At 43.5% G+C, this 27,433-nt stretch overlaps 1 protein-coding gene across 1 annotated transcript in view; it reads left to right on the top strand.

Annotated features, from left to right (window-relative positions):
- Positions 1 to 27,433, top strand: part of ANO4 (anoctamin 4) — a 454,720-nt gene that overhangs the window by 215,496 nt on the left and 211,791 nt on the right. Inside the window, exon 4 of the mRNA XM_075553208.1 lies at positions 14,571 to 14,762. Coding sequence (XP_075409323.1) covers positions 14,571 to 14,762 — 192 coding nt within the window. The remainder of the gene's footprint in view (positions 1 to 14,570; positions 14,763 to 27,433) is intronic.

The following is a 27,433-nucleotide window of genomic DNA, read 5'->3' as shown; positions in this document are numbered from 1 at the left end:
ACATGGCCGCTTGTTTATCTTCAAGCCTTTAAGAACCCAGATGCTATATCTTTTGATAGCTGGGCACCATCAGCTTTCTTCACAACATTTGCTCATGAACCTATTTTGTCTTCAGTGATCATGTTGGGAAGGGGAGCATCACCAGCAGTCAGAATATCCATGACCACTCTTTCATTCCACCTTACGAAGAATGTGTTTTGTACTGTTTGTCAAGTCTTTATTGTAGACCAACGTGGTGCCAATTTCTTTTAGAAGAATTAATACCAGACTAGTTCCCAGCAGGTAGAAATTAAAGATATCCCAAATGTCCTACTTTTCCAAGATATTATACCGCTCCATCTCCCCCCACCCCCGGTCCTCTTAGTGCGTTTCTTCACATCCCTGGATTCTGCAATTCACTGTAATGTCTCACAGGACTCCCAAAATCTTATGGAATGCCTCATGGATTGTGGGTGCTGTGACATTCCGTATTCGACATTCAGGGGCCTGTCTAGAAGATCCTCAGCATCCACAAGGCTGCAGAAGCTGGTGAAGCCGAGTCAGCTTATAGACCACAACCCAAGTCTCAAGGACCATCATTCAGCTACAGGGTCTGGAGCCCAAAACCAAATGTGTCCAAAAGACAAAGCAGGAGGTCTTCTTGCTGCTGTGAACTCTGCGTCAGGAAGTGGAAGGCTCTGATGTAGGGGTGGCATTTGTCATTCAGCAGTATCACAGTGGCCGCAACGAGGAGCTTGAAGCATGGGAGCAATGTTGAGGACGGTGCAAACCAGGCAGCGTTTCGTTCTGATGTGCACAGGGTCGCTACGAGCGAGAGCCCACTCGGCGGCACCGAACAGCCGTCGAGGTTGTGGTTTCCCGTGACGTAATTCTTCTAGAAGTCTACAACATGTATGGAAAATGGAGATTCTAAATAAAGCTCAGCAACAGGAGAGAAATAAGTCTACACAGACTGAAAACTTTAGAGGTAGAATTGAAGAGAAAGCATCAATAATTTATCTGCAGGACTTTATTTGAATTACAGTTATGCTGGTTAAACATTCTTATACAGGCCTTTCTCTTCTCTCATCCATTCTTCCTATAAGCACTGAGTCAAATCTGGATATTATTATTTCTAGTTTTAGAGTTTGGGTCTGTTTTTAACGAACCTTAGTGCTAAGTCAATGTGGCTTGAGACAGAAAACTGTCACAAAATTACAAATGATAATATTTGGGCAAGAAGTTCTTCCTGACTTTGACGTGTTGCTACTGCCAGGTTCGTGTAATGTGCTGTTGGTGCAATATATAAGCTGAAATGAAAAAGAGACAGGACATACCCGAAGCCTGGACCAGTAAAAGCCATTTCTGCTGCAGTGAATCCTTTCATCAGGCCTACTGAGATGAAGTAGTACTCTAGCTTTAGATCTCCAGAGGGACTCTGCCTGGGTTAGAGCTCAGCATCTGAGACTGCCGCCTGAACTCAGCCCACACTCGCTACCCACCGCCTCAGGAGTTCACTGCTGCCCAGTGTCTGCTCACTCCAGTTCTCACGGAGTAAACCTCCCGGAAGCCACACAGCGTCCATCCCTTTTGATAGGAGCATGCCTCCGCCAATGAAAAGTCGGGGGCTTCTTTTTCTACAGGTATGCCTAAGTGTTTGAGCTTTTCTTCCTTCCCACAACACAGGACGTTCTCAGCTAATTTGGTAAACATTTGAAAACACTTTTTAAGTTGTTGTCAGTTATCAGTTACCATCGTCAACTCTGATTCATAACAATCCTCTGTGGGTCAAATGCATGCAGAAGTTGACATCGAATAAAGAAGACTGAAGAAGAATCGACATATCTGAATTTGGTGCTGGAAAAGAATATTGAAAGTACTGTGGAGTGCAAAAAGTCCAAGCAGACCTGTCTCGTAGTAAGTCAGGCCAGAGGGCTCCTTAGAAGCAAGGATGGCAAAGCTTTGTCTTACATACTTCGGACATGTTGTCAGGAGAGACCAGTCTGGAGAAGGACATTCTGCTCGATAGAGTAGAGGCGCCTGGGTAAACAAGCCTCTCAAGGAGATGGGTGGACACAGAGGCTGCAACCATGGGCTCAGGCCCAGGGTGGTGCAGGACTGAGCAGGATTTGATTCTGTGGTCCAGAAGGTCTCTGTGGTCAGAACCAACTCCATGGCACCCACCAACAGCAACATGTGCCGAAGTAGACCTGAGTTCCAGAGAGTTTATAATGGTTGATAATTTCAGAAGTATGATCAACCTTTTAAAAAAATCATTTATTGGGGGCTCATCCAACTCTTATCACAAGCCATCCATCCATCCATTGTGTCAAAGCACATTTGTACATTTGTTGCCATCAGCATTCTCAAAATAATTGCTTTCTACTAGCCCTTGGTATCAGCTCCTCATTTTCCCCCTCCCTCCCTGCCCACCCGTCCCTATGAACCCTTGATAATTTATAAATTATTATTTTGTCATGTTTCACACTATCTGACGTCTCCCATCACCCACTTTTCTATTGCCTGTCCCCCAGGGAGGGGGTAATATGTAGATCCTTGTAATCAGTTTCCCCCTTTTAATTCCACCTTCCCACCACCCTCCCAGTATCTCCACTCTCACCACTGATCCTGAGGGGTTTATCTGTCCTGAATTCCCCATGTTTCTAGTTCCTATCTGTACCAGTGTACATCCTCTGCTCTAGCCGAATTTGTAAGGTTGAATTGGGACCATGATAGTGAGGGTGGGAGGAAGCATTTAAGAACTAGAGGAAAGTTGTATGTTTCATCGTTGCTACACTGCACCCTGACTGGCTTGTCTTCTCCCCATGACCCTTCTGTAAGGGCATGTCCACTTGTCTACAGATGGGCTTTGGGTCCCCATTCCACACTGCCCCTCATTCTCAATGATATGATACTTTGTTCTTTGATGTCTGATAGCTTTGACACCTTGTGATCACACAGGTTGGTGTGCTTCTTCCATGTGGGTTTTGTTGCTTCTGAGCTAGATGGCTGCTTGTTTGTCTTCAAGCCTTTAAGACCGCAGACACTATAACTTTTGATAGCCAGGCACCATCAGCTTTCTTCACCACATTTGCTTATGCACTCATTTTGTCTTCAGAGATCATGTTGGGAAGGTGAGCATCATGGAAAGCCAGTTTAATAGAACAAAGTGTTCTTATGTTGAGGGAGTACTTGAGTGGAGGACCAGTGTCCATCTGCGACCTTATACTAAACCTATAAATATATGCACATAGATGTATTACCCCATTTTATATATAAATATATTTACATATGTACATGCCTGTATTTATACCTCTATGAATGCCCTTTGCCTCCTAGATCTTTCCTCTATTAACTTTTACTTTACTCTTGTCCCACTATCATGCTCAGCCTTCAGTTACTTTGCCCTTGGTCAAGCCCTACCAGGCCTCTTACACCCTCCTTGCCACGGATTTTGGATCACTTGTTTTTCCCTTGTCTCTGGGTTTGTTAACACCACTTCCTTTCCCCCACGTCCACCTCTCTCATGCTCCAACCCCCCCCCCCCGAGAATTATCGGTTCATTGTTTTCTTCTCCAGATTGTTTATCCAGCCTATCTTATCTAGATAGACCTGCAGCGATAATAATATGCACAAAAACAAGACAGAGTGAAACAAAGCAACAAAAGAAAACAAAACAACAAAATACCAATGACAAAAAAAAGAAAAACCCGTAAATAGCTCAAGGTCTATTTGTTGACCTTTAGGAGCGTTTTCCAGTCAAGTATGATGGAGTGCCACTCCCTGGCCCCAAAGTCTATTTTTGGTACTCCCTTGCTCTGCTCCCTTTGCTGTTCTGTTGCATGCCCTTAGAGTATTTTGCCTCAGTGTGGTGGGTTCTGATAGGGCACAATTCCCACACTGTGTCTCCAGTGCTGCCCCCAATAGGGCTATAGGTCAGTGAGGGATGCCACTTCTCCTACTGGGGCCAGCCATATGGTCCTCTGTCTGCATTGGCTGCTCTGAGCAGGGATATTGTACTCAAGACTTGGTGGACCAGGATGTGCTCCACTCTCTCTTCCTCCCACTTTATTTGCTCCCATGTGCTCTGATCAGACATGTCCCTCACCCTGAGCTGTAGCTTCAGTGCAGTCCTCTGAAGTAAATTCTTCTGGGGGGAGGGGTGGCTGTCCACATAGTTGGGATTGAGGCTGGCCCCTCAGACCTCTCTACTGGTTCCCTGCTTCTTGCCCGTATAGATCAACCATTTTTTATAACTTTTGAATTTCCCTCAGAGATCACCAAGATCTTTCTTTTGAGGTGCTGCTGGATGGACTGAAACCTCTGTCCCTTTGGTTGGCAGCCAAGTATGGAACCACTGGCTTCACCCCGGGACTCCTCTTTGAGCCATAAAATTGAGGATATCAGGAAAGTTCTGGGACACTTGAGAAAGTAAATCCAGGCCTGAAAATAACCAAGAGAGTTTTACCTCCATTTCAGCCACTTTTTCCAGGAAGGTCAGGTGCTGGATGCATTCCCCTTATAATTAAATCTGAACAGAAGAGGAAACTAGAAATACGTATTCCTTCCCCTGGACTGCTTCCTTCTCCATTGGGAATAGGCGAGTCTGTGTATTGCCTGTGGTGCTGGTGGTGGTGGTGGTGGTGGTGGTGGTGGAGGTGGTGCCGCCATTCAAAATATAGTTGTTCAGTAATTTGAAAAGTAATTTACCTAAAGAAGAGTGATGTCACACATTGATGCTGTTGCTCCAAATTGTAAAACACTGACAGAACCTCATGCGCTCCCAAGGCACACAGCTCTGGTGAATCACAGAGAAGACATGTAGATGAAGGCAGAATCACTGTTACAGAGGAGAACACATTACACAGGCACTGCGGCCAAGACACGTGCATCCTGGACGAGGACCAGGGAGAAGGGACATCTTTATGAAGTTTAGTTTCCTGAGGGGGGAAAAAAAGCCACATTCTAGGTAGAATTTTTGTGAAGAAAATCTATAAGGAGTTTAAAAGAAATCTGAGCATAAGAATTGACTGTCAAAATACTCCAGTGTTTCTGCGGTTGAGTTCCTTGGGCACGCCATCAGATTAAGAAGGAGCTTGCTGTCAGGAGCAAAGGAGGAGTGCTTGGGGGGGCTGACCACTGAGAGATGACAGTTGGAAACAAGGAGTGTATGGCACCATGTTTTTTTTTTTCATAAGGAAGCTAAAGGTCAAAGTCAAAATTAAGGGAAATACTCACATTGGTAGCTTCAATGGCTCCCAAAATTATGTCCATGTCCTACCCCTGTGAATCTGTTAATAAGATTCAGTTAAGGATCCTGAGCTGAAGGGCTTATCTGGATAAACTCTAAGTGGCAAGCGTCCTTACAAAAGGGATGTGGAGGGAGATTAGACACACACACAGAGAAAAGTGAGATCGTGGCAGGAAGATGGAGGCAGAGGCTGGAGTGATGCAGTCACACGCGAGGCAGGCAGAGAAGCTGGAGGCGACAAAGCATCCACTGTCCTTTCAAGCCTTTGAGGGAGTGCGCCCCTTTCAACATCTGGATTTTGAACATCCGACCTCCAGAACCGTAAGATAATACGTTCTTCTTCCTTTAAACCACCAAGGTTGTGTAGTTTGTTATCGTAGCCATAAGAAACTTGGGGTAAAGGAAAGGGAAAATAACTGAGAGAGGCAGCAAGAAACTCACATGTTGTGAAAACCTAACCATCAGTTGAAAAACGGATAAGCAGGAGGCAATGATGCTAAATGTTGGAACCCAAGAAATGAGAATGAAAATCAAGTAGAAGCCATTGATGGGACAGAAAGTAATGATGGCCGCTACCTGGATGGAGCACCTACTCTTCCTAGGACAGGCAGACACTGTCCTAAGCACTTTATATGCACTAACTCATTTGAGTCTCACACCCTGTAAAGTCGTTACTGTTATTGTTCAGAAACTCTGACCACAAGACCCACATTTTAATCATTACACTGTGTTCCCTCTCTTCATCATAAAAATGCCATGCCCCAAAGTTCTGACTTTGAGTCTTCGCTCAAGGGAGGGAGATGGTAAACCTCAAGAGGAAAGGATATTAAGATGTGTTGAAATGGAAAGGGGGAATATTAGAAATGTAGCCTCGTATTCTACCCTCTTCTCAGGTGAGTTAGAGGGGCAGCCATCTGCTAAAGTGAAGGAGCCAGCCAAACTGCAGGCCTCGAGGAGTCTAGGAAAGATGATTAGGGTTTACAGGGACAGGGAGAATGAAGCTAGAAATTTGTTGCTCAAGAAACAGGCACATTTTCATTTTCTTGAGTGCCTCTCAACCATGTACTCTGCTTATGCTCAAGGAGTTTCTGCACCATATAGAATGCAAAATGCTATATCTTTTGATAGCCGGGCACCATCAGCTTTCTTCGCCACATTTGCTTATGTGCCCAATTTAGCATCTGGGATCTTAAAGGCTTGAAGATAAACAAGTGGCCATCTAGCTCAGAAGCAACAAAGCCCACATGGAAGAAGCACATCAGCCTGTGCGATCACGAGGTGTCGAAGGGATCAGGAATCAGGCAACATCAGAACAAAAAATCTTATCATAGTGAATGGGGGGGGTGGGGGGAGTGCGGAGTGGAGACCCAAAGCCCATTTGTAGGCCACTGGGCATCCCTTTACAGAAGGACCTTGGGGAGAAGATGAGCCAATCAGGGTGTGATGTAGCAAAGATGAAAAATGCAACTTTCCCCTCATTCCTAAATGCTTCCTCTCCCCCCTCCCCCACTATCATGATCCCAATTCTACCTCACAAGTCTGGCTAGACCAGAGGATGTACCCTCATACAGATAGGAACTGAAAACTCAGGGAATCCAGGGAAGATGATCCCTTCAGGACCAATGGTATGAGAGGTGATACTGGGAGCGTAGAGGGAGGGTGGATTGGAAAGGGGGGACCTGATTACAAGGATCTACATGTGACCTCCTCCCTGGGGGACGGACAACAGTAAAGTGGGTGAAGGCAAGATATGACAAAATAATAATTTATAACTTATCACGGGTTCATGAGGGAGGGGGGAGAAGGGATGGAAGGGGAAAATGAGGAGTTGATGCCAGGGGCGTAAGTGGAGAGCAAATGTTTGAAAATGATGAGGGCAATGAATGTACAATTGTGCTTTACACAATTGATGTATGTCTGGATTGTGATAAGAGTTGTATGAGGTCCTAGTAAAATGATTAAATATATGAAAAATGCAGGAGAAGAAACTGAAGTGGGGTTGTTGTCTGATGATCAGTATTGAACATGCTTTGTTTAGAGATGAGGAAGGAATCAGGAAAGTGCAGCTTTGATTCTTGACTTTCAGAAATAGATGGGAAAATGGAACAGTCTTCTGCCAGAAGCTGAATGATCATGAGGTGTTGATGGGATCAAGTATCAGGCATCAAAGATCCAAAACAAAACAAACAAAAAGCCTATCAATGGGAAAGGTGGGGGGCAGAGTGGAGACCCAAAGCCCATCAATTGGACACCCACTTGTTAGAATGGCCACAGGAAGAGAAAATCCAGTCGGGGTGCAATATAGCCCCGATGAAACACACAACCTTCCGTTAGTCTTTAATGCTCCCCGACCCCCACACTACCATGACCCCAATTCTATCTTACCAATCTGACTAGACCAGAATATGTATATGGGTACAGATAAGAGCTCAAAACACAGAAGCCAGAACAGATAAACCCCTAAGGAGCAATAAGGGAGCAGCGATACTAGGAGGGTAAGGGGGGTGGGGAATAGTGAGTGAGAGGAAACCCATCACAATGATTGATGTATGGCTCCCATCCCAGGGGGATGTACAGCAGAAAAGTGGGTGAAATGAGACAGAAGTCGCTGTAAAACATGAAAAAAATCATTTATAAATTATCAAGGGGGCATGGGGAGGGAGGGAGTAAAAGGAGGAGCTGATGCCAGGGGATCAGGTAGAAAGAAAATGTTTTGAGAAAGATGATGGCAAGGTATATAAAGACGTGTTTGACAAAATGGATATGGATTGTGATAAGCGCCGTAAGAGCCCCGACTAAAATAAATTGAACCATTTTTGAAGTTCGATAGTATTGCAGGATAAGGGCAAATGGCATGAGTGGAAGAAAGCTCTGGGTATAACAGTTACACACTTGGCTGCTAAGAGACAAGCAGTTTAAGACCACTAGAGCTAGTCTTGGAAACCCACAGGGGCAGGTCTACTGTGTCCTGTAGGGTCACTGTGAGTCAGGACCCACTCAATGTCAGAGAGCGAGAACGAGAGAATGAGTGGCAGGAGTGTGGGCTGTGGGCAGAAGAACAGAAAGATCTTCAAAGGAAAATGCCCTTAACCAAAGACATGTCAGCTGTGTCGGTGTCATGAGCCAAACATGGGAAGAGCAGGTTGAGCTCAAAGGAGTATTGATGCACTTTCTACTTTCTGACCGCTGCCTTGCTAGATCTCTGTTAAGTTATTCAGGACCACCAAACCAATCATCTGTGTATTGGTATTTAATTCATCAGCCTACATGAGATGGTGGGAAAGAGCAAGGCTGAACTTCCAGTTAATCACTTGTTTTTTGACCTGGGACAAGTAACTTAACCTCCAAAGCCTCAAGTTCTCCATTTGTGAAATGCAATTACTAATTCTTGCATTAGAGTTTATTGTGGCGTATTAATGGGATAATGATCAATATCTAGCACAGTGGCAGGCATTTTATAGATAAACAATATCAACCGTTTTTCCAAAGTAATTAAAAACAAATTGGATGGTGTAGTTTATTGGCTGACCATTTATTTCTGAAGATGTAACCTTGGAATCTTCTAACCATGTTAACATTTTCAAATGTCTGTAGTTTACTTGTTCTCTGATATACTATTTATTTATACCTGTCTCTCACTCAATGGCTAGTGCTCTTGTATAAAAGGAATCTTTATGGGGCCAGGCCCTTTATCCGCACCACTGAGGACTTTCAGCTCCCAGAGGACCGGAGTAGGCTGGTTCAGGCATTAGGAATTCTGCCCAAGTTTTCATGTAACATCCTCACCATCATCATATTCATTGTTTCTTGGTTGATTTCATAGATCTTTTCCTATGTTTGCCAGGCTTTGGTTTTCTTATTACTATGATTTGCACTAGAAGATGTTTTCTAACATGAGATTCAAGTACCTATGCCATATTATTTCAGTGGGGTAGTTTTTATTCTCTTTTCTGTCACCTTGGCTTCCGGGGGAGGGGGGGTGATTCTATAAGAGCTTGAAGCACCACACTGAGTCAGAATACTAGTCTCTTCAACCCCGTGAGTCTTCCACTAAAAGGACAAGAAGAAATGTTTATAGAGAGCAGTCTATTTAATAGTTACAGATGGATACAACATGTACCACTTCAAGCTGTCTTAGAGAATCTCTCCTGGTCCCTGCAGTTGTCACACACACACATCTGGCGACCTCCTCGTGGAGTGTTGCTGTGTCTCTAGACACTGTCTGGAAATGTGGTACAGACAGTGGCGGTAAGGAGCCTGGGGGGCTGGAAGGATGCCAAGTTGGCATCTTGGTACTGACAGCACTCATAAAGAGATGCCCAGGAGTAGATAGCCCGCACGTAACCCAGTGTATGGACACTACCCATGACTGTCTGTTACACTGGTTTTATTTTATGCTTCCTTGATTGACTACCAGGAGCCCTGCTTGCAGAGTGGGTTAAGGGTGAGGCTGCTACCCCAAAGGGCGACATGTCAAACGCACTAACTGTACCATGGGAGAAAAGTGAAGCAGTCTGCGTCCAGAGTCACAGCACAGAAACCCGTCAAAGCAATTCCCTGCTGTGGTTTAGGGATGCTCTGAGTCACAGCTGACTGGGTGGCAGTGAGTTTGGTTTGTTGGCTGACTAAAATTTTAAGAGTCCTTAGCATTTGCCGCTCGGAGATGATTGCTGAGGACATGGAGAGCAGAGGCTCTATGAGAGGGAAAGGTCAAAGGCAAGCATTAGGAAATACATGACCGTGGGCACAAGTGAAAGATGATTGCTTAGAGGAGTGGGAGAGGCAGCAAGAAGCTTAAGTGTCCTGGACACCCAAGGGAGAGGCTAAAACGCGTGAGCAGAGGCGTTGGTGCAAATACTAGAACAAGGGAGGAAGAGGACTCCCCCTAGGTGTACAAACCGTTCATGAACTTGACTATTGCCAATAGGTTGGGCGTTTGAGACCTCCCATCAGTATCTTGAAAAGAGGCCGCAGATGTACTTCTGAAACACCAGTCCTTGACAATCCTGGGGAGCACCGCTCTCCTTTGAGACCTGGATTCGCCACCTGTTGGCATCAACTCTGGTCATCGGGAAGGAGTGAGACGGGAGACTGAGCGTATGACAGGTGCCTGGTGTGGTAGAAGGTGATGGCAACAAGTCCACCTGTCCCAGCCACCAGACCCTTTCCTAAGTGCTCTCTGTGGATTGACTCTTAATTCTCACCACCATCCGGTGAAGTGAGAACATTGCTTTTTACCCCTGGGGACATTGATGGTGACTCTCCATACCTCTAACCCAGGATTTTGCAATATTCCACTTTGACCTGGCCTTTCATTTCCCTTCTTCCTGGGTGTTTCCACAGATGTCTTAGGGTTGCCTCCTAGTATTGATAATAAGTACATGGACTAATTGCTTCTCATCTCCAGTCTCAGTTTCCACACCCACAAAAGACACCTGATTAACTAGTTAAACACCAGGTGCCTTCCAACGTTACCTATGTACCTCCAAGTTTAAAGAGACTCTCCTCTTAGTGAAAAATTCTGTGATTTAGTGAAGTTTGGTTTTCTCTATCAGATGACCCAATAGATCAGTTTGGTTAGGAATGGCATTGACATCGTTCTGCCAGTTAGAGTTACATACTGAAGTATTTATGTTTGATGTCGGCATCACCTCCGGAGATACTTTGAAAACACTCCACTTCCTAAAAAGCAAGGTGACAACAAAATGAGAAGGATAAAGGAAACAGAATCAGAACAGTATTCTTTTTTTTTTTAAGCCAAGTAATGAATACATGGGGTTCATTATACTAGTCTTTCTGCTTTGGGTATGTTTGAAAATTTCCAGAATAAAAATATTTTTAAATTGACATCACTAATCTCCCTGATGGGTGCTGTAATGCTAATACATTTGCTTATCTCTCTCTTTAAGAACTAGATCTAGATTTTTGCCTTCTGGGAGTTTACATTCTATCCCTACCATCCTAGCACTGCGCACCTTAGGCAACTGGTGGAGCAATCATTCTATATTTCACTGTGACTTCTAAAGTAATTTTGTAATTCCCTTTTCCCATCTGCATCTATCAGCTGGGGATGTTCTCCAGTGAAAACTTGCCCAAAGGAAGGCAGGAGAAACATCCTTCTTTTTCCTTTATTTAGCCATCTATTGAGTAATGAACTGGTGTCTTCGGAATTCTAATGATGCTCATTGAGTTTCTTTTGAAAGTACCTTTTTGAAATCAGAGTTTCAAAATCAATTTTGTATGAAGGGGCTCAAAACATTAGTGGAAAAATCTGTGTTATCTTTTAATTCCATTTTTCCACAAATGTTTTGAAGCCTCCTCATATGTTTCAGTCAGCTGCAATCATGAATCCTCGTGATGCTGAAACTGCACCCCATCTTCCAGAGCATCCCACATCTCTGCTCATCTTGTACTGCTTCTGGCCCAGGCCCTGACCCCAGGCCTTTTAACAAGGGCCCTCTTATTCATTTTAATGGAAAATGGTATTTAGAGAGCTCAGTCTGGATCCAAACATTACAACACCATAGCTGCTTTTATTTTCCGTACAGTTTCAGCCTTTTCATGGACAAAACAAGGACATTTTCTTGTTTTGAGAGTACATTCTGGCATTTCTGAAAAAAATTTACAATTATAAGATTTTTAATTTTTTTCATTTGTATCACATCCACTGAACATCTTAGTTCTTAAAAAGATACTAAGATATTATCATCTGCCTCATCCTAGGTTTTACTTAGTGTTTTCAAAATAATAGTAAGGATATTCATCTAACAATAAGACAATTAATGCATGTTAAACATTTCCTCACTCTTTCTTGTTTCAGGAGCCCTGGTGGCATAGTGGATTATGTATTGGGCTGCTAGCCACTAGGTCTGCAGTTTAGAACCACCAAGCCACTCTTTGGAAGAAAGATGTATCATGCTTTCTACTCCCATAAGGAGCTGCAGTCTCAGAAAGTCACAGCGTCAGTTCTGTCCCGTCCTAAAGGGTCACGATGAGTCAGCATTGACTCCTGGCCGTGAGTTGCTTCTTTCCCTCTTGTTGTGTAGGTGGACGCACAAAGGCATTTATCAGCCTAAATTCCATTAGGTGGAATGTTGGTGCTGGTTGATACTTGGATATATATTCTTGCATGGAATTTTGGAGACAGCTAGACTTTATGGACTTCCTGATGTAATACATAGGACCAGTTAGTATTATGTCTAAAAAGTTGATCCTACATTAAATTAAGTCTTTGGACAGAGTACCAGTTTATGGACATTTGAGAGCAACAGATCAAGTTAAATGATGCTTTGTCACAATAATCAAGTACAGAGTGTGGGGCATCAGATAGTAAATATGACCTAGTTTCCACACATACACGGCCAGGGTATGAGAGCAAAGATAAAGGAAGACTGCAAGACAGTGCCAAACTGTACTGCATTCGAGTCCTTTCCAACCCTTGTCCAGCCCTACAGGACAAGGTAGAATCGTCCCTGTGTGTTTCTGAGACTGTGACCCTTTATGGAAGTAGAGAGCCTCATCGTTTGCCCATAAAACAGCTGTAAGTTTTGAACTTCCAACCCTGTGATTAGCAGCCCAGTGCTTAACCACTATAAAATACAAAAAAAGTATAAAATAGCCATAAAATCCAATGTTCAATGTTTAGATTCTGGCTGAAACAAAATAATTATTATGAGGACCCAAAGGCCATTTGTAGGCAACTGGACATCCCCTTACAGAAGGGTCTTTGAGAGGAGACGAGTCAGTCAAGGTGCAGTGTAGCAACGATGAAACATACAGCTTTCCTCTAGTTTTTAAATGCTTCCTCCCCTCAATTATCATGATCCCAATTATACCTTACAAATCCAGCTGGACAGGAGGATGTACACTGGTACAGATGGGAACTGGAAACATGGGGAATACAGGACAGATGAATCCCTCAGGTCCAGTGGTGATAGGAGGGATGCCGGGGGTTGGGGGTGGGTGGGTAGAAGGAAGGTGGAGTAGAAAGGGGGAACCAATTACAAGGATCTACATAAAACCTCTTCCCTGAGGGACGGAAAACAGAAAAGTGGGTGAAAGGAGATGTTGGATAGTGTAAGATATGACAAAATAAGAATGCCTTAAATTATCAAGGGTTCATGAGGAAGAGGGGAATGGGGAGGGAGGTGAAAAATGAGCTGATGCCAGGGTCTCAAGTGGAAAGCAGATGTTTTGAGAATGATGATGGCAACAAATGTACAAATGTGCCTGACACATGGATGGATGGATGGATTGTGATAAGTGTACGAGCCCCCAATAAAATAATTTTTCCCAAAAAAGCTATCAGGAGAATTTATATTGGCTAGGTTTTGGATGTCTATTTAGGGATTAGGAAATAGTATCAATTTAGTTAGTAATGGTGTTGGCATAGTTCTTCCCGTTATAAATACACACTGAACTATTTATGTATGATGTTGACTACAGGTCTGGACTTACCTTTAAAATACTCCAGTCCCTAGAAAAACCAAGCTAAAACAACAGGGAGAAGGACAGATGAAACACCATGGCCTATCCATGAATCCCACAGAGAAAGTTCCTTGATTGGTCTTGTAAATTCCAAATACTTTAGCAACAGTTTCTGATCTGCATATATCCTGAAGATAGTATGAAAACACTTTTACAAGATGTTAAGATGTAAGAATTTTAATATTTGAATTCCCTTTAATACAAGTCTTATGTTAAATAAGTATGCCCTCTTTCGAATTGAAAAACTCAGTAAATAAGGTCAGATGAAAATTGATTAGTGTCATGATTTAGTGGTACTAGAATCCAACCCTGAGCAGAGGTTTGGTGGTGCAGCAGTTGAAGTGCTCAGCTGCAAACCAGAAGGCTGCTGATCTATACCCACCAGCGGCTCTAAGGGAGAACGGCTAGGCAGTCGGCTTTTATACACAGTACAGCCTTGGGAACCTTGGCACGGTTCTACTCTGTCATTTAGGTTCTCTGGGAATCAAAATCAAATTGATAGCAATGTGTTTGGGTGTAGAATTCCTTAAGGAGCCCTGGTGGTAAAGTGGTTGAAGCAGGAAGCTACCAACTGAAAAGTCAGCGGTTCAAACCCACCAGCTACTCCTCTGGGAGCACTTGTGGCAGTCCACGTCTGTAAAGACTTACATTCAGACCTGGGAACTTTAAGGCAGTTCTGCTCTGCCCTATGGGGTCACTGTGAGTCAGGATCAAATCGATGGCAACAGTTTGGATCTGGGTCTGAGGATAGTTTGTGCCTGTTCTCTGTATTTGGGGCCACAGCTCAATCAGCGGGTGTGTTAACCATGCTGAACTGCCTTCTGCAACCTGATGGCGTTGTTTCTCATTCTAGGTTTAAGTGTGTCTATTCATGGGGCTGAAAAGCGCTTGCAAATCCATCAACGGCGAAGTGTGGCGAGTCGCCCGGGACCCCGCCGCCTGCCCGTGGTCAGGCATTCCTCACTCCCACCAGGCAGACGGCCGATAAAAATGGAAGCAAGCTCTTCTGGAATCACTAATGGAAAAACCAAAGTCTTTCACGCAGGTAATGCAGAGTCGAGTACAACAGGGCCCTGCTTTTGGTTACGGGCCTCTCCCTCCCCACTACTCCCTTTCACATCAGGACACGCCTCCAATCCAGCGAGAGAAGAGGGCACTGCACGTATTAGAGAAGGTGAAAGTAAATTCTATAAGAAAGGCAGAATTAACACCGTGTTTTTGTGCAAATATTATGCGTGTCATACATGTATTTGCAAGCTAGGCAGCCTCCTCAATCATTCATTTTCTGTGTGCATTACATGCGTTTTATGTGTGCATGCATGTATGTGGACATGTTATATGTGAAAAATACTGTCAACTTGTTTATTTCAGACAAGCTTGTTTTTTCCTGAAAACAAAACAGAGATTTGACCTGATTATTTGTTGTAAGGTGTCCCAGGGGAAATTCCAGCTAAAAAATACCCACTTGGATGCCTGCGTTACTAGATTGATTTGCCTACCACCTCCCAAAGCCGGGCGGGAAGATTGGCACCTGTATTACTGTATTTTAAGGTTTGGGGGAAGCAGCTGTGGTCTCTGAAGCAAGTTCATTTTATACAAAAACAGGTCATTCCAGCGCAAAAGGCAATTCTACTTGTCTGGGTAAGACTTTCAGATCAAAATCCATTCATACTACAAATATTAATTGAGCGCCTGTGAAATGCCAGGCATTGTTTCCGATGCCGGGGAGACATCAGCGAAGGCAACACTGTTCCTGCCTGACTCTTGTGTAGTTCCCTGCCGTCACATTAACTCCAGCTCATGAGGACCTTTGCACAAGAGAAGAAAACATTGGCCAGTCCGCTGCCCTCCTCGTCCTCGCCAGGATGTGTAGTCCGTCTTTGTGGGTTTCATGTGCGTCTGTCTCCTGGAAGGTCTCCCAGGCCTTCGCTGGCCCCCTACTTCACCACGCACGACAACCCCCTCTAGCTGTTGATTCCATCGGATGACGAGTCCAGAGCCAACAGATAGGAAAGTGTTCTGCCGTCCCTAAGGTTTTCATTGGCTAAATTTCAGAAGTAGATCACTACTTCTTTCTTCCTATAGGATCATCAAATTGCAAGATAATTCACAAATCACTTAGTGTGACTCTCACTCAATCGGAGGTCCTCTCCGCGGATACCTAGCATGTGACCACCAACCTCCACAGACTCCTGGACTCCATCTTTAGTCGCATTCCACCATCTTCTCCCTCAGTTAATAGCCTCGGTTCCTCACTTCACTGACAAACCTAGGGCCCGAGGGCATGGATTACTGCATGTCCCTAACCCTCTCTTCCCTCTTCCCCCCAGTGTTCAGAAGATGAGGTGGGTCCACTCTCTCTAACCAAGCCCTCCTAGGTGCTCTTAGGCTTGGCCCACCTCTCCTCGCTAGACGTTGTCCAGCAGAGAGCATCCTCTTGTTCTCCTTTCTCTTTCCTAATTCCTTACTGCCGCTCTTTGCTCTCAAGCCATTAAGGGCTGACTTCAAGATTGCCCCATCCTTTTGCTCCATGAGACACTATAACTTTACTTCTGCCACTGTATCCCTTCTGAGCCAAACTTCTGAAAGAGTAACTCACCCCTGTTTGCTCTTTTTCATTACTTTCTAGCCACTCTTCAGCCCAATACGTTCTGCTTTCTAGCTCTTCTGCTCTTCTGCTGCTGTCCCCGTGTCCTTGGTGACCTCCTTTTATACTGTGATGGGCGCTTGTCACACTCTTCTGATGCTCCCAGGCCATGGTGGGCAACCCACGTCTTCCCATTATGCGCTTCCCTGGCTTCCACGCTGGTCCTCTTTCCTGTCTCCCCTATTACCTCTCTCACACGTAGCTTTCCTAATTCTAGCTTTCCTTTTAGCACAATCTCCTTTATTCTCCCTCTCGCCTCGAATCCTCTAGACCTCTAGTCCAAAATGGTCCATGTCTACCCTTGATTTGGCCATTTCCTTGGCTTCCTTTTTGACTCCAAGGTAAAATCCAAACCTCTTAGCATGTGAAAAACAGATGCACTGCATGACCTGTTCTCTGCTGTTTCTCCTCCATTTCTTTTCCCATTCTGACTTAAACGTTATATTCTAGTATATCAGTCAGGGTTCTAACACAGAATCGAAGTCCATAGGCGATATACACTGAGAAATGCACTACAATGACTTGGCTTACATGGCGTGGGGAATGGTTAGAGGCAAGTCAGAGATCCATGACCACCTTCAGGAGGGAAAGGCCAAAACTCGGGCAACAGCCCAAACTGGTGTCCACAGTGGACTTTGTTCTTCCCCACGAACGCCTCAGCAGTGCTTTTAAGACCTCTCAGCTGTCTGATTCAGCCACAACCACATTATCTAGAGTAGTCATCTTTACTTAAAACCTGGCGATAATAAACTTTAATGATGTCTGTAAAATATCTTTACAGAAATACCTTGATGAATGTTCTATTAGGTAACTGGGTATTGTAACCTAACTAAGCTGGCTCACCAAAAGGATCATCACATCTATTCACATGAACTTGAATTCCGTCCGTTTTTCCTTCTTCAAAGCGCTGGTGGCTCTCTGCATTCGGCATTAGGATACTAACCACAAGGCGGGTAGTTCAAAACCAACTAGCCACTCCAAGGGAGAAAGATGAGGCTATGTGCTCCCATAAAGACTTACAGTCTTAGAAACCTTATATGTCATTATGACGCTGGATCAATTTGGTGGCAGTGAGTTTAACCCTTCTTCTTGGTATCCCCTGATTTTGTGACATTACCTTTTAACATTTTGAGATTAATTGTTGATTTATCCATTGTAAGATGCTGAAGGACAAAATATCTGAATTATTTTGTACACACACACACACCCCCCGCAGTAAATATTTTTAGGTTAGGACTGAACTTAACTTTCATTGGTTGCTTCGTGGACTATTATAGTACCTTTCTAATTGCTCTACCTGCCTTTAATTTGATAAATGTCTGAAAATCTAACTTAATTTCATTTCCTAAAAACCTTTCTAGATCACAAAGGCCACATTTAATATTCCACTTTTCCATACATCTATGGAATCTGGAAACTGTATCAAAGTCCATCTATGTTAAGGGGTGTATGCAATTTCATTTCACATGGATCAAAATAAGCACCTATGGAAGCCCCAGTCAAGAAATAAAATAACATATTGGGAAAATCTGCCACAAATGACCTCTTTAAAGTGTTCAAAAGCAAAGATAGTTATGAAGGTGTGCCTGCCTAGAGCCATGGTATTTTCAATCACTGCATGTGAAAATTGGATATTGAATAAGGAAGACAGACTGAAGAAGAATCGATGCATTTGAATGATGATGCATCCATGCATTGGAATTGTGGTGCTAGCAAGGAATACTGAATCTACCATGGACCATTAAAAGAACAAACAGATCCGTCTTGCAAGAAGGATAGCCAGGAGGCTCCCCAGAGGCAAGAATGGCAAGATTTTGTCTCATGTACTTTAGAAATGTTGTTTGGAGAGACCAGTCCCTGGAGAAGGACATTGTGTTTGGTCAAGTAGAGGGCAAGGCAAAGGGGAAGGCCCTCAAGATGGATTGCCCCAGTGACTGCAACAGTGCCCTTAAATAGAGCAAAGCTTGTGAAGCTATCACGTGACAAGACAGTGTTTTATTCTCTGGTGTGCAGATTCACTAGGAGCTGTAAGTGCCTCGACTACACCTAAAAACAGTGAAAATAACAGGGTTCTCCTTGAAAGCAGCGCAGGCTTTCATTTCATCTTTTGATTCCCCCAACGCTTCTGACCCCATATTGTACAGAGTAGGTTCTTCCAAAATAGCACTCGTTGTTTGTCAAAATCTATACTTCCCATTTTGCAACGTGGGTTTTTATTATGGAATTATGCAGACTAAGTGGAATTCTTTCATTGGATGATCCTTCAGTTGTTCAAAAGTTCATCCTGAGCTACTTATCCACTGAAACATGTATTAGTTTCGTCTATGCTTCCTTGAATTATGTCATCTTCAGATTCTTTGTTATCCCAGTCACTCTTCTCTTAGAAAGTCATTTCATTCTTGCCTCTTGAAAAGACACTGGCTGGAATTAAACAACATTCGGGTCATGTCTGGTCAGTATAGTGTCAGCCTGTCCTTTTTTAGTTGACATCTTGTTCAGATAACAGTACAGTAAAAATTAAAGGTGGTTATAAATTTTTCCCCTAATAATGTAACACCACCAGGGGATAATTTCAGATTTTTCAAGGCAAGACACTGCCTTTATCTTAAAAATACAGCACTACATCTATATGTCCAAAATTCATCTTAAGTTCTTGATTCCTACATGCACTGACTATCAGGTGAAAATATAAACAAAGACAACATTGTTAGTATAGAATCACAATAAAAATGACATTAAATTTATAATGAGGAACTGTTTTAAAATATATACTTTAAGCCCATGCTATGCTAGCAAGCTAGCATGTGATTTCTATTCCATCTTCTTTTGTTTTTAGCATGCTTTTTCGTTAATGCATCATAGGTCTCTATTGGGAGATTATAGCATAGCTCTCAAACCAAGTTTCTTATTTGTAATGAGTCCTCGATCTTAGAAGCAGCACGGACATTTTAGTCATATAGAGGCCTATTAAGCCTACATCTGCTTTTACAAAGTTAATGATTCCAATTCCCAGCCTGCACACTAAAAGCCCACTCAGACTTGTTGCTAAGTACAAAAATGAAGCGCCAGAGCCTTGGAGTTCTGTGCTGTGGGCGCTGCGCAGTTCGTTTAATCCCCTTGGCTTGACATATAGCCGTGTGGCATTATGCACTAGAAAAAATATTTCTTTGGAAGATACCCTTTTGGGTGTTAAAATAAAAGTACAGATTGATGGCAACATATGTGCCAATGTGCTTGACACAATGGGTGGGTGGGTTGTGATAAGAGTTGTACGAGCCCCCAATAGGATTATTAAGAAAATGTAAAATAAAAAAGTAAAAGTGCAGAGCTTCACTAACCATGGATAACCAGCTGTGCCCAAGAGAGGTAATCAGTCAAGACTCTGTGGTTGCAAGCAACCAAAACCAAGAAGGGATTTAAGTTTTAAGGATGTGGATGGAAAACTACCCTTGGTAAAGGGAGAGAGGCCAAGAAAATATCTACTTGAGTATCTGGAATTATTGTACATTAGACATCATTCTTATTTTTTAGCATCCTTTGGCTCATGTTTCAGCGATCATGTCCCTTTCCTTTGGTTGAGTAAAGGGTGCTAAGACCTCCCACTGTAGCTTGTTCGGTTGGAGGGCAGCAGGGCCCTTTGCTTCATGCTCCACGAGGGCTGCTCACTGTGGCTGAGAAGCAGTCCCCAGCAGGAAGTAGACATGACGTCAGGAAAGGGAAAGAGATCTAGAATATGTCCACTTCGGGGATCTGTAACGTGTTACCATAGAGGGAAGATCGTATTAAGGTCTGGGCCAGAAGCCTAAATAAAGCTAGGGAAACATTCGGACTGGGAAAATTTTAAGAGACAGTTGCCGTACACATTGGATTTTGAAGAGCAACTAAAATATTAAGAGGAAGAAGTGGGGCAGGAAGAGTCCTCTAGCTATGAAGAAGAACATATACCGTGCCTTATATTTATTTATGACTGTCAGCTTGGTTGTTGGGAATTTAAAATCCATGCATGCCACCTGATACCAATGCATCACCTGATACCTGTGCATGACTCAATCTCTCTGAATTTCTGTTTCCTCACCTATAAAATGGAGCTACCAATGCCTGTCTCCTGGTGTTAGGAATACCGGTTTAAATAAAGAATTCCCAGTTCAACTTAAATGGCAGATATCCACAGATTTATTTATTTTGGCAAAAGCATGCCCCCAATACTTCATGAGGCACAGATATGCTAGAAAATTATTTATTGCTAATCTGAAATTCAAGTGTAATTGGGCATCCTGCATTTTTATTTGTTACATCTGGCAACCCTGCACAGATTTGTGATTTGAATCATGGGAAATAATTCATGTAAGATGATCAGTATGGTCTTTGACACATAGTAAGACCTCAGTGATAATTCTTAGTTTTGCCATCATCCTAAGCCTGGACATTCAGAGGCCTGAAAGGTACATTTGTCCCTGAATCATTTCTTGCTCCGTTACTGCCCTGGAGGGCAGTTTCCCAGGTAACGTGTTGCCATGCCAGCAAGGCGGCTTCCATTTAGCTGTTTAGACAAAGGAGCCATTCCATGTGCATTTGCTTGGTTTTCTCTTTCCCTCTGATTGTTTCAGACCCTTCTCTTGTGCATCCAGTTCACCTGGGATGTTTTCTGTAGGAAGTCATCAATGATGGATATTCTTCTCTAGCCCCTTTCAGAGGCCAACACTAACAGTCCTGAATGGCACGAGCCTTGCAACCACACTTTAGGGACCAAAGGCAGAGTAAACTGAGGCATTGATTGCAGTTTTATCAAGTATGGAGCCATAAAGTGGAGAGGGAATGGCTCAAATTTTCTTAATTAATGACCATGCATATAAGATAGAATCAAAAGCCTTCGGAGAGCAAAACTATTGATTTCGTTACTTTTCCTTTATCTGCCAGACCCATCGTAGAGTCACAGAGGAGTACCACGAGCCTCTGAATATGTACGTGGTTCTTCTACAGTCTATAAAATGATGAGGTGCCGCCAGGCTTTATTACTTTCCCAAGTCATTCCTAATGCAATTCCTTTACCTCCTATCTAACACCTAAGTGGCCTTTCCTCTCTTCTGAGCGTGCTTCCCCCCCCCCCCCCCCGCCCCATATAGACAGGGAATGAAGCTGCCAGGATAGGCACATCATTTTCACAAGAGAGAAACTTGGGGATTTGGGCTTTGTCGTATGAGCTGCAACGACCATAGTGCTGTCTGTATACACAGACATGAATGCACAGCTTGGCAATAATAAAATTATAGCTGTGACTAATTAAGCACTCAACCCTCAGAACTGTTAAACCCCTGGCAGTCATGATCTCATTTAATTTCCTTAATGTCCTCATGCTATTGTTCTTATTTTGTGGATAGAGAAACGAAGCCATGGTGACAGTAACTTGCTCAAGAACACACAGCTAGTAGGTGGTGGAGACAATATCAGAACTCAGGAGGCCTGATCCCCTCATTCAATGTGCTGTTACCTATCATCTTCATAACACTTGCTACCAATTTTCTTGCAAGTAATCATAACAAATCCTGGAAAAATTTTTTTAATTCAGTACTTTACAATAGTTAAACCATTAGCGGAAGAAGATCAGGCTGAAGACCTACTGACTTTTATTGAAAGTGGACGGTCTCTTGTTAAACAGCTTACTATTTCTTCTTGCATAAATCATGTTCCACTCAGTAACTTCCTTTTTGTTTTACATTGCAACTGATGTTGTTCTTTCATCCTCCCTTCTTATGATGACTAGGAGCCCCTGTGGCATAGTGGTTGTGCGTTGAGGTTGTGATCCACATGGTTGACAGTTTGAAACCACCAGCAGCTCCATGGGAGAAATACAGTTATGGTCTCGGAAACCCACAGGGGGTCGCTATGAGTCAGCAATGACTTCATGGCAGTGAGTTTTTTTTATTTATTTGATTTTTCTGGTTAATATTTTGTGACATGCACTCGTGTTTCTAAGGTTACTTTGAACCCTCGCGTTAAGGCCTTCTTCCAAATCAGGGGACAGGGTGAACTCAGCAAGGGCCTTCGGAGCCTGTTTCACCCCGCAAGCAGCCGCCCCAGAAGCGATGGGGCAAAGAAAGGGACCGTTGCGAGGAGTTTCTAAAAGGGAGAGTCAGCTCCACAGAGAGATGTAAGATGCAACTCATGCTTTTGCCAAGGGCGATGCATAACTGAACAGGCCCTTTCAAAGGGCAGCTCCAAAAGACAAAGGAATATGTTGTAACGCAATTTGCAAAGACCTGGACTTAGAAAAACAAAAGGAAGAATATGCTGAGCATTTCTTACACTGGGAGAACTGAAGGAAAATGTCAAACCGTGAGTTTCAATTTAAAGATTCTATGGGCAAAATACTGAACAGTGCAGGAAGCATCGAAAGAAGATGGAAGGTGTGCACAGTGAGTGTCCCAAAAAGAACTAGCCGACAGTCAGTCAATGCAACGAGTAACATAGGATCAAGAACCAATGGCACTGAAGGAAGAAGTCAAGCTGCTCTAAAGACATTAGTGAAAACCAGGGTCAGGAATTAACAATGGAAATAGCTGTACAAGCTGACGAGGCAGGGGAGCACTGACCTATGCCAAGAAATTTGGAAGACAGCTTCCTGGCCAACTGGAAAGGATCCATATGTGTACCTACTTCAAATAAAGATGACCCAAAAGAATTCACAAATCATCGAATAATACTAATATCACATACAAGTAAACTTTTTCTGAAGATCATTCAACAATAGTGACAGCAGTACATCCACAGGGAGCTGCCAGAAATTCAATCTGGATTCAGAAGAGGCTGTGGAACAAGGGATATCATTGCCCATGTCAGATGGATCTTGGCTCAAGTCAGAAAATACTAGAAAAAAGGTTTGTGTTTTATTGACTATGCCAAGGCATTCAAGTGTGTGAATCATAACCAACTATGGATAACCTCGAGGAGAATGGGGATTGCAGGACACCTAACTGTGCTCACCATGAGCCTGTACACGGACCAGAATGAGGGACAACTGCATGGTTGAAAATCAGGAAAGGTGCGTGTCAAGGCTGTGTTCTTTCACCATACTTATTCAGTCTGTTTGCTGAGCAAATCATCTGAGTGACTGGATTGTGTGAAGGAAGATGCAGTATGAAGATTGGAGGACGGTTTTGTTGACAATCTGCAATATGCGGATGACACAACTTTGCTTGCTGGAAGAAAATCAAAATCCTTCCAACTAGACTGATAGATGAATTTATGACAAACAGAGAAAATCCTGAAGTTGTTGAGGATTTCATTTTGCTTGGATCAGTGTTCATGGCAGCAGCACTCAAGAAATCGTTTTTATCATTTTACTGAGGGTTTGTACAGTTCTTATCATAACCCATCCATCCATCCATTGTGTGAAGCACATTTATACATATGTTGTCATCATCATTTTCAAAGCTTTTTCTTTCTACTTGAGCCCTCGATATCAGCTCCTCATATTTCCCCTCCCTTCTTCACCCTCCCTCCCTCATGGACACTTGATCATTTATAAATTTTTTTTCATGTCTCACACTGACCGCTGTCTCCCTTCACCCACTTCTCTGTTGTCCATCCCCCTGGGAGGGGATTGTACGTAGATCGTTGTGACTGGTTCCCCCTTTGGAGTTAAGAAATTAAAAGACAAAATTTTGCATTGGGTGAATCTGCTGCAGTAGACCTCTTTAGAGTAGTGCAGAGCAAAGATGTCACTCTGAGGACTGAGGGACATCTGACCCGAGCTGTGGTATGTTTCAGTTGCCTCATCTGCATGTGACTGTTGGGCATTGACTAAGGAAGCCTAAAGAATAAACGCCTTTGAATGGTGGGGCAGTGAAGGATGTTGAAAGAACCATGCACTGACAAAAGAATGAGCTGATCTGTCTCAGAAGTACAGTCAGAAGGTTCTGTGGACGGGAGGACGGGGAGGCTTCATCTGATGTGCTTTGGACATGTAGTCGGGAGAGACCCGTCCTGTGGGAAAGGGCATTATGTTTGGTAAAATAGCAGGGCGGCAAAAACGAGGCAGATGTGCAAGGAGATGCATTGACACGATGACTGAAACAATGGCCTCCAACTTGTGGAAAGCACTGTGCGGACCGGCTAGAACAAGTGGGGGGCAGTGGGGGGGTGCAGGACCAGGCAATGCTCAGTTCAGTTGTACATCGGGTTGCTATGAGTTGGAACTGACTCAACAACACTGAACAACAACAAATCTATGGGCAGTTTTATAAATTTTTCTTGGAATCTTTGAGTGCTGGGTGAGTTACAGTTGCCAGCCTTTGGGTCAGTAGCTGAGTAGCTGAGCGCATAGCCATGGCGTCACCGGGAGGCCTCAGTAAGAATCATGCTCCCATCATCATCCCTTAGATGATGCTCCTTTGTTCCCAATGGGGTTAGACATGTATCTAATGTAGCTTCATCTCATTGCATCTTACAATAGAGCCATGAGGTAGAATGACCTCTTCTGGACCAAGGCTTAGGAAATGAAATCACTTGCCCAAAGATACAAAAGGAACAAATCCTAATCAGTTCCTCTGTCTTTAATTTCTTATGGATATTTTCTTCGTGGTGTCACTTTGTTTTTCTCTTAACGATGAGAAGGAGTTTAAAAGTGGCATATTGGTGCTTTCTGGTAGCCTTACCTGAAAATGGAGATTTTATGGAGAGTCACTAAAGCTTGTTTGCTGAGCCAAAGGAATGTGGCTTCCCTGACGCATGGATGGAATTTCCTCTTGGTTTTTGTGAAATTGATTTCTGACGTGGCTGAAAGACAAGGTCTTCAGCATGGCTTTGAAATCTTGTGGAAGAAAAAGTACTGGGTACCGTATCCCACGTACTTTGGGCGCATTATCAGAAGGGACTAGTCCCTGGAGAAGGACATCCTGCTTAGCAACGTGGAGGCCAGAGAAAAAGAGGCAGACCCAAGGAGATGAACGGCTTCATGCAGGACAGTGATGGGAGGGCGGTGCAGGACCAGGCAGTATCTCATGCTGGTATACCTAAAGTCGCTGGTATACATAAACCCACTTGGTGGCCCCTGAAACCAACCACCGTGTCCTTTGGTTTTCTTTCTCGTTGCACTGAAGGTGAATGTGGTGCCTTTCAGAGTGGTTAGCACGGTGGTCTAGAAATAACACTAATTATCCCTCATTTGAATCTCTTCCTCTTTAAGTGGGTTTTTTTTAGATGTGTGATGTGAGTTTAGTAAATAGGGGGCGTTGTTTGGAAGAACAATCTATTTCGGGCCTTTGCAAATGTGGGCTTCGGTGTCTGTTCTCCTTGCTATGACTTGCTGAGTAACAAAATTGTGTTTTCTAAAAATACATACCAAGTTCTTCCCTGAGATAGTTGCATTTGTCCCTCTCTTCTAAGGGACGGCTACACATATTATGACCAATAAGGTGCCTTTGGAGAGAATTTTCTAGCAAATCCTTTCACAATCATTAAGGCCCATGAAATGAATGACAAACAGCTATTACAAAACCGGCCGTAGCCACAGCGAAAACCAAGTAATTAAGCTTTTTGAAAGAGTATTGTATTTTGTGAATTTAAAATTATCTTCTCCCTGTGCCTGAGGCTATTATAGATCATTTTATACATAAGAAGTAGGACTGTGTCTCTAGGTGATAGGAATAGGAAGGCTGATAGTTTTTATTTCTTAATGTGCATTTCCTGCAACAAATAAAATGATACATATCTGTAAAGGTGGGAGGAAATTTTCGGTTTCTAGATCTCTGTAGGAGCCTGGTCACGTGCTGGACTCCTAACCACAAGGTCAGCGATTCAAGTCTACCCTCCAATCCGTGGAAGAAAGACATGACTTTCTACTGCCTTAAAGAATTACAATCTCAAAACCTCACGGGGGCAGGTCTACCAGGCCCATAGGCTGGCTCTGACTTGGCACTGACTCCACACCATTAAGTTTGAGTCTGATTCCAAGCCTTTCCTATGCGGACACTGAAACCCAGAAACACAGCAAATCAACCCAGGTTAAAGAATGTAGTAAGGGGGGTGGGGTGGGGGGGATGGGACAGGATTCCGTTTTGATCACCCTGCAGTAATCTAATTTGTTAATTTAGCAATGAGTTGCATATGATTCCCTAATCCAAAACATGATTTAAGCTGCCTGTAGTAGAGGAGAAAGTGTCTTTCAACCTGAATAAATGCTTGCTGAGATAATGCTATTTTTGACATTTTTGCATATGACAAAACTGATATTGTCACTTGTTAGATGACATGAGTCAGCCGTGATTCTTAGCAACCTTCTGTACAAGAGACCAAACACTGCCCGGTCCTGAGCCAGCCTCCCAGCTGTTGTTATATTGAGATCCTTGTTTCGGCACCAGGTCAATTCATCCCCTTGAAGGGCAGCTTCTTTTTCATTGCCCTTCAACTTCACCAAGCACAATGTCCTTTTCCAGGAACCGGTCCCTCCTGATAGCACATCCTAAGTAAATGAGACTATGTCTCCCCATCTTCCTCTCTAAGGAAATCCTGGCTGTCCTTCCTCCACGACAGATTTGTTTGCTTCTTCGGCAATCCACGCCACTTCACAATATTCTTCACAAGCGCCACGATCCAAATCAAACGCCTTTGTTCTTCTTCAGTCTCCCTTATTCATTGTCTAGCTTTCACACGCATATAAGGTGACTGAAAATACCAGGACTTGGGTCAAGCTCATTTCAGTTCTCAAAGTGACCCTTGTGCTCTTTTGCACAATAAAGAGGCCTTCCGGTGCCGATTGGACGGATGAGATTATCTTTGGATTTCTTGATTTCCACTTCAAGGAGCACTGAGCCTGAGTCCAAGTAAGAGGAAATCTTCAGAGAAATTTAAGTAACTGGGTATGTCAAGTTCACCTACCTGTCACTAGTGGTTTTGGAATTTAAGAGGTTAATTGCTTAGTCCTAATGCTATTGAGTCACTCCCACCTGATGATGGCCCCATCCACAACAGAATCCAGTGCTCCTTGGACCTGAGCTGTCCCCACAAGTGGTTGTAGATCAGACCCTTGTGACCCATGGATTTCTCAAGAGCTGATTTTTGTGAGTAGAACA

This window comes from Tenrec ecaudatus, chromosome 6 (assembly GCF_050624435.1).
Source record: "Tenrec ecaudatus isolate mTenEca1 chromosome 6, mTenEca1.hap1, whole genome shotgun sequence".
In the NCBI taxonomy this organism is placed as follows: domain Eukaryota; kingdom Metazoa; phylum Chordata; class Mammalia; order Afrosoricida; family Tenrecidae; genus Tenrec; species Tenrec ecaudatus.
The sequence above is the reverse complement of the archived record's forward strand: the minus strand, read 5'-3'. Positions and strand labels throughout refer to the sequence as shown.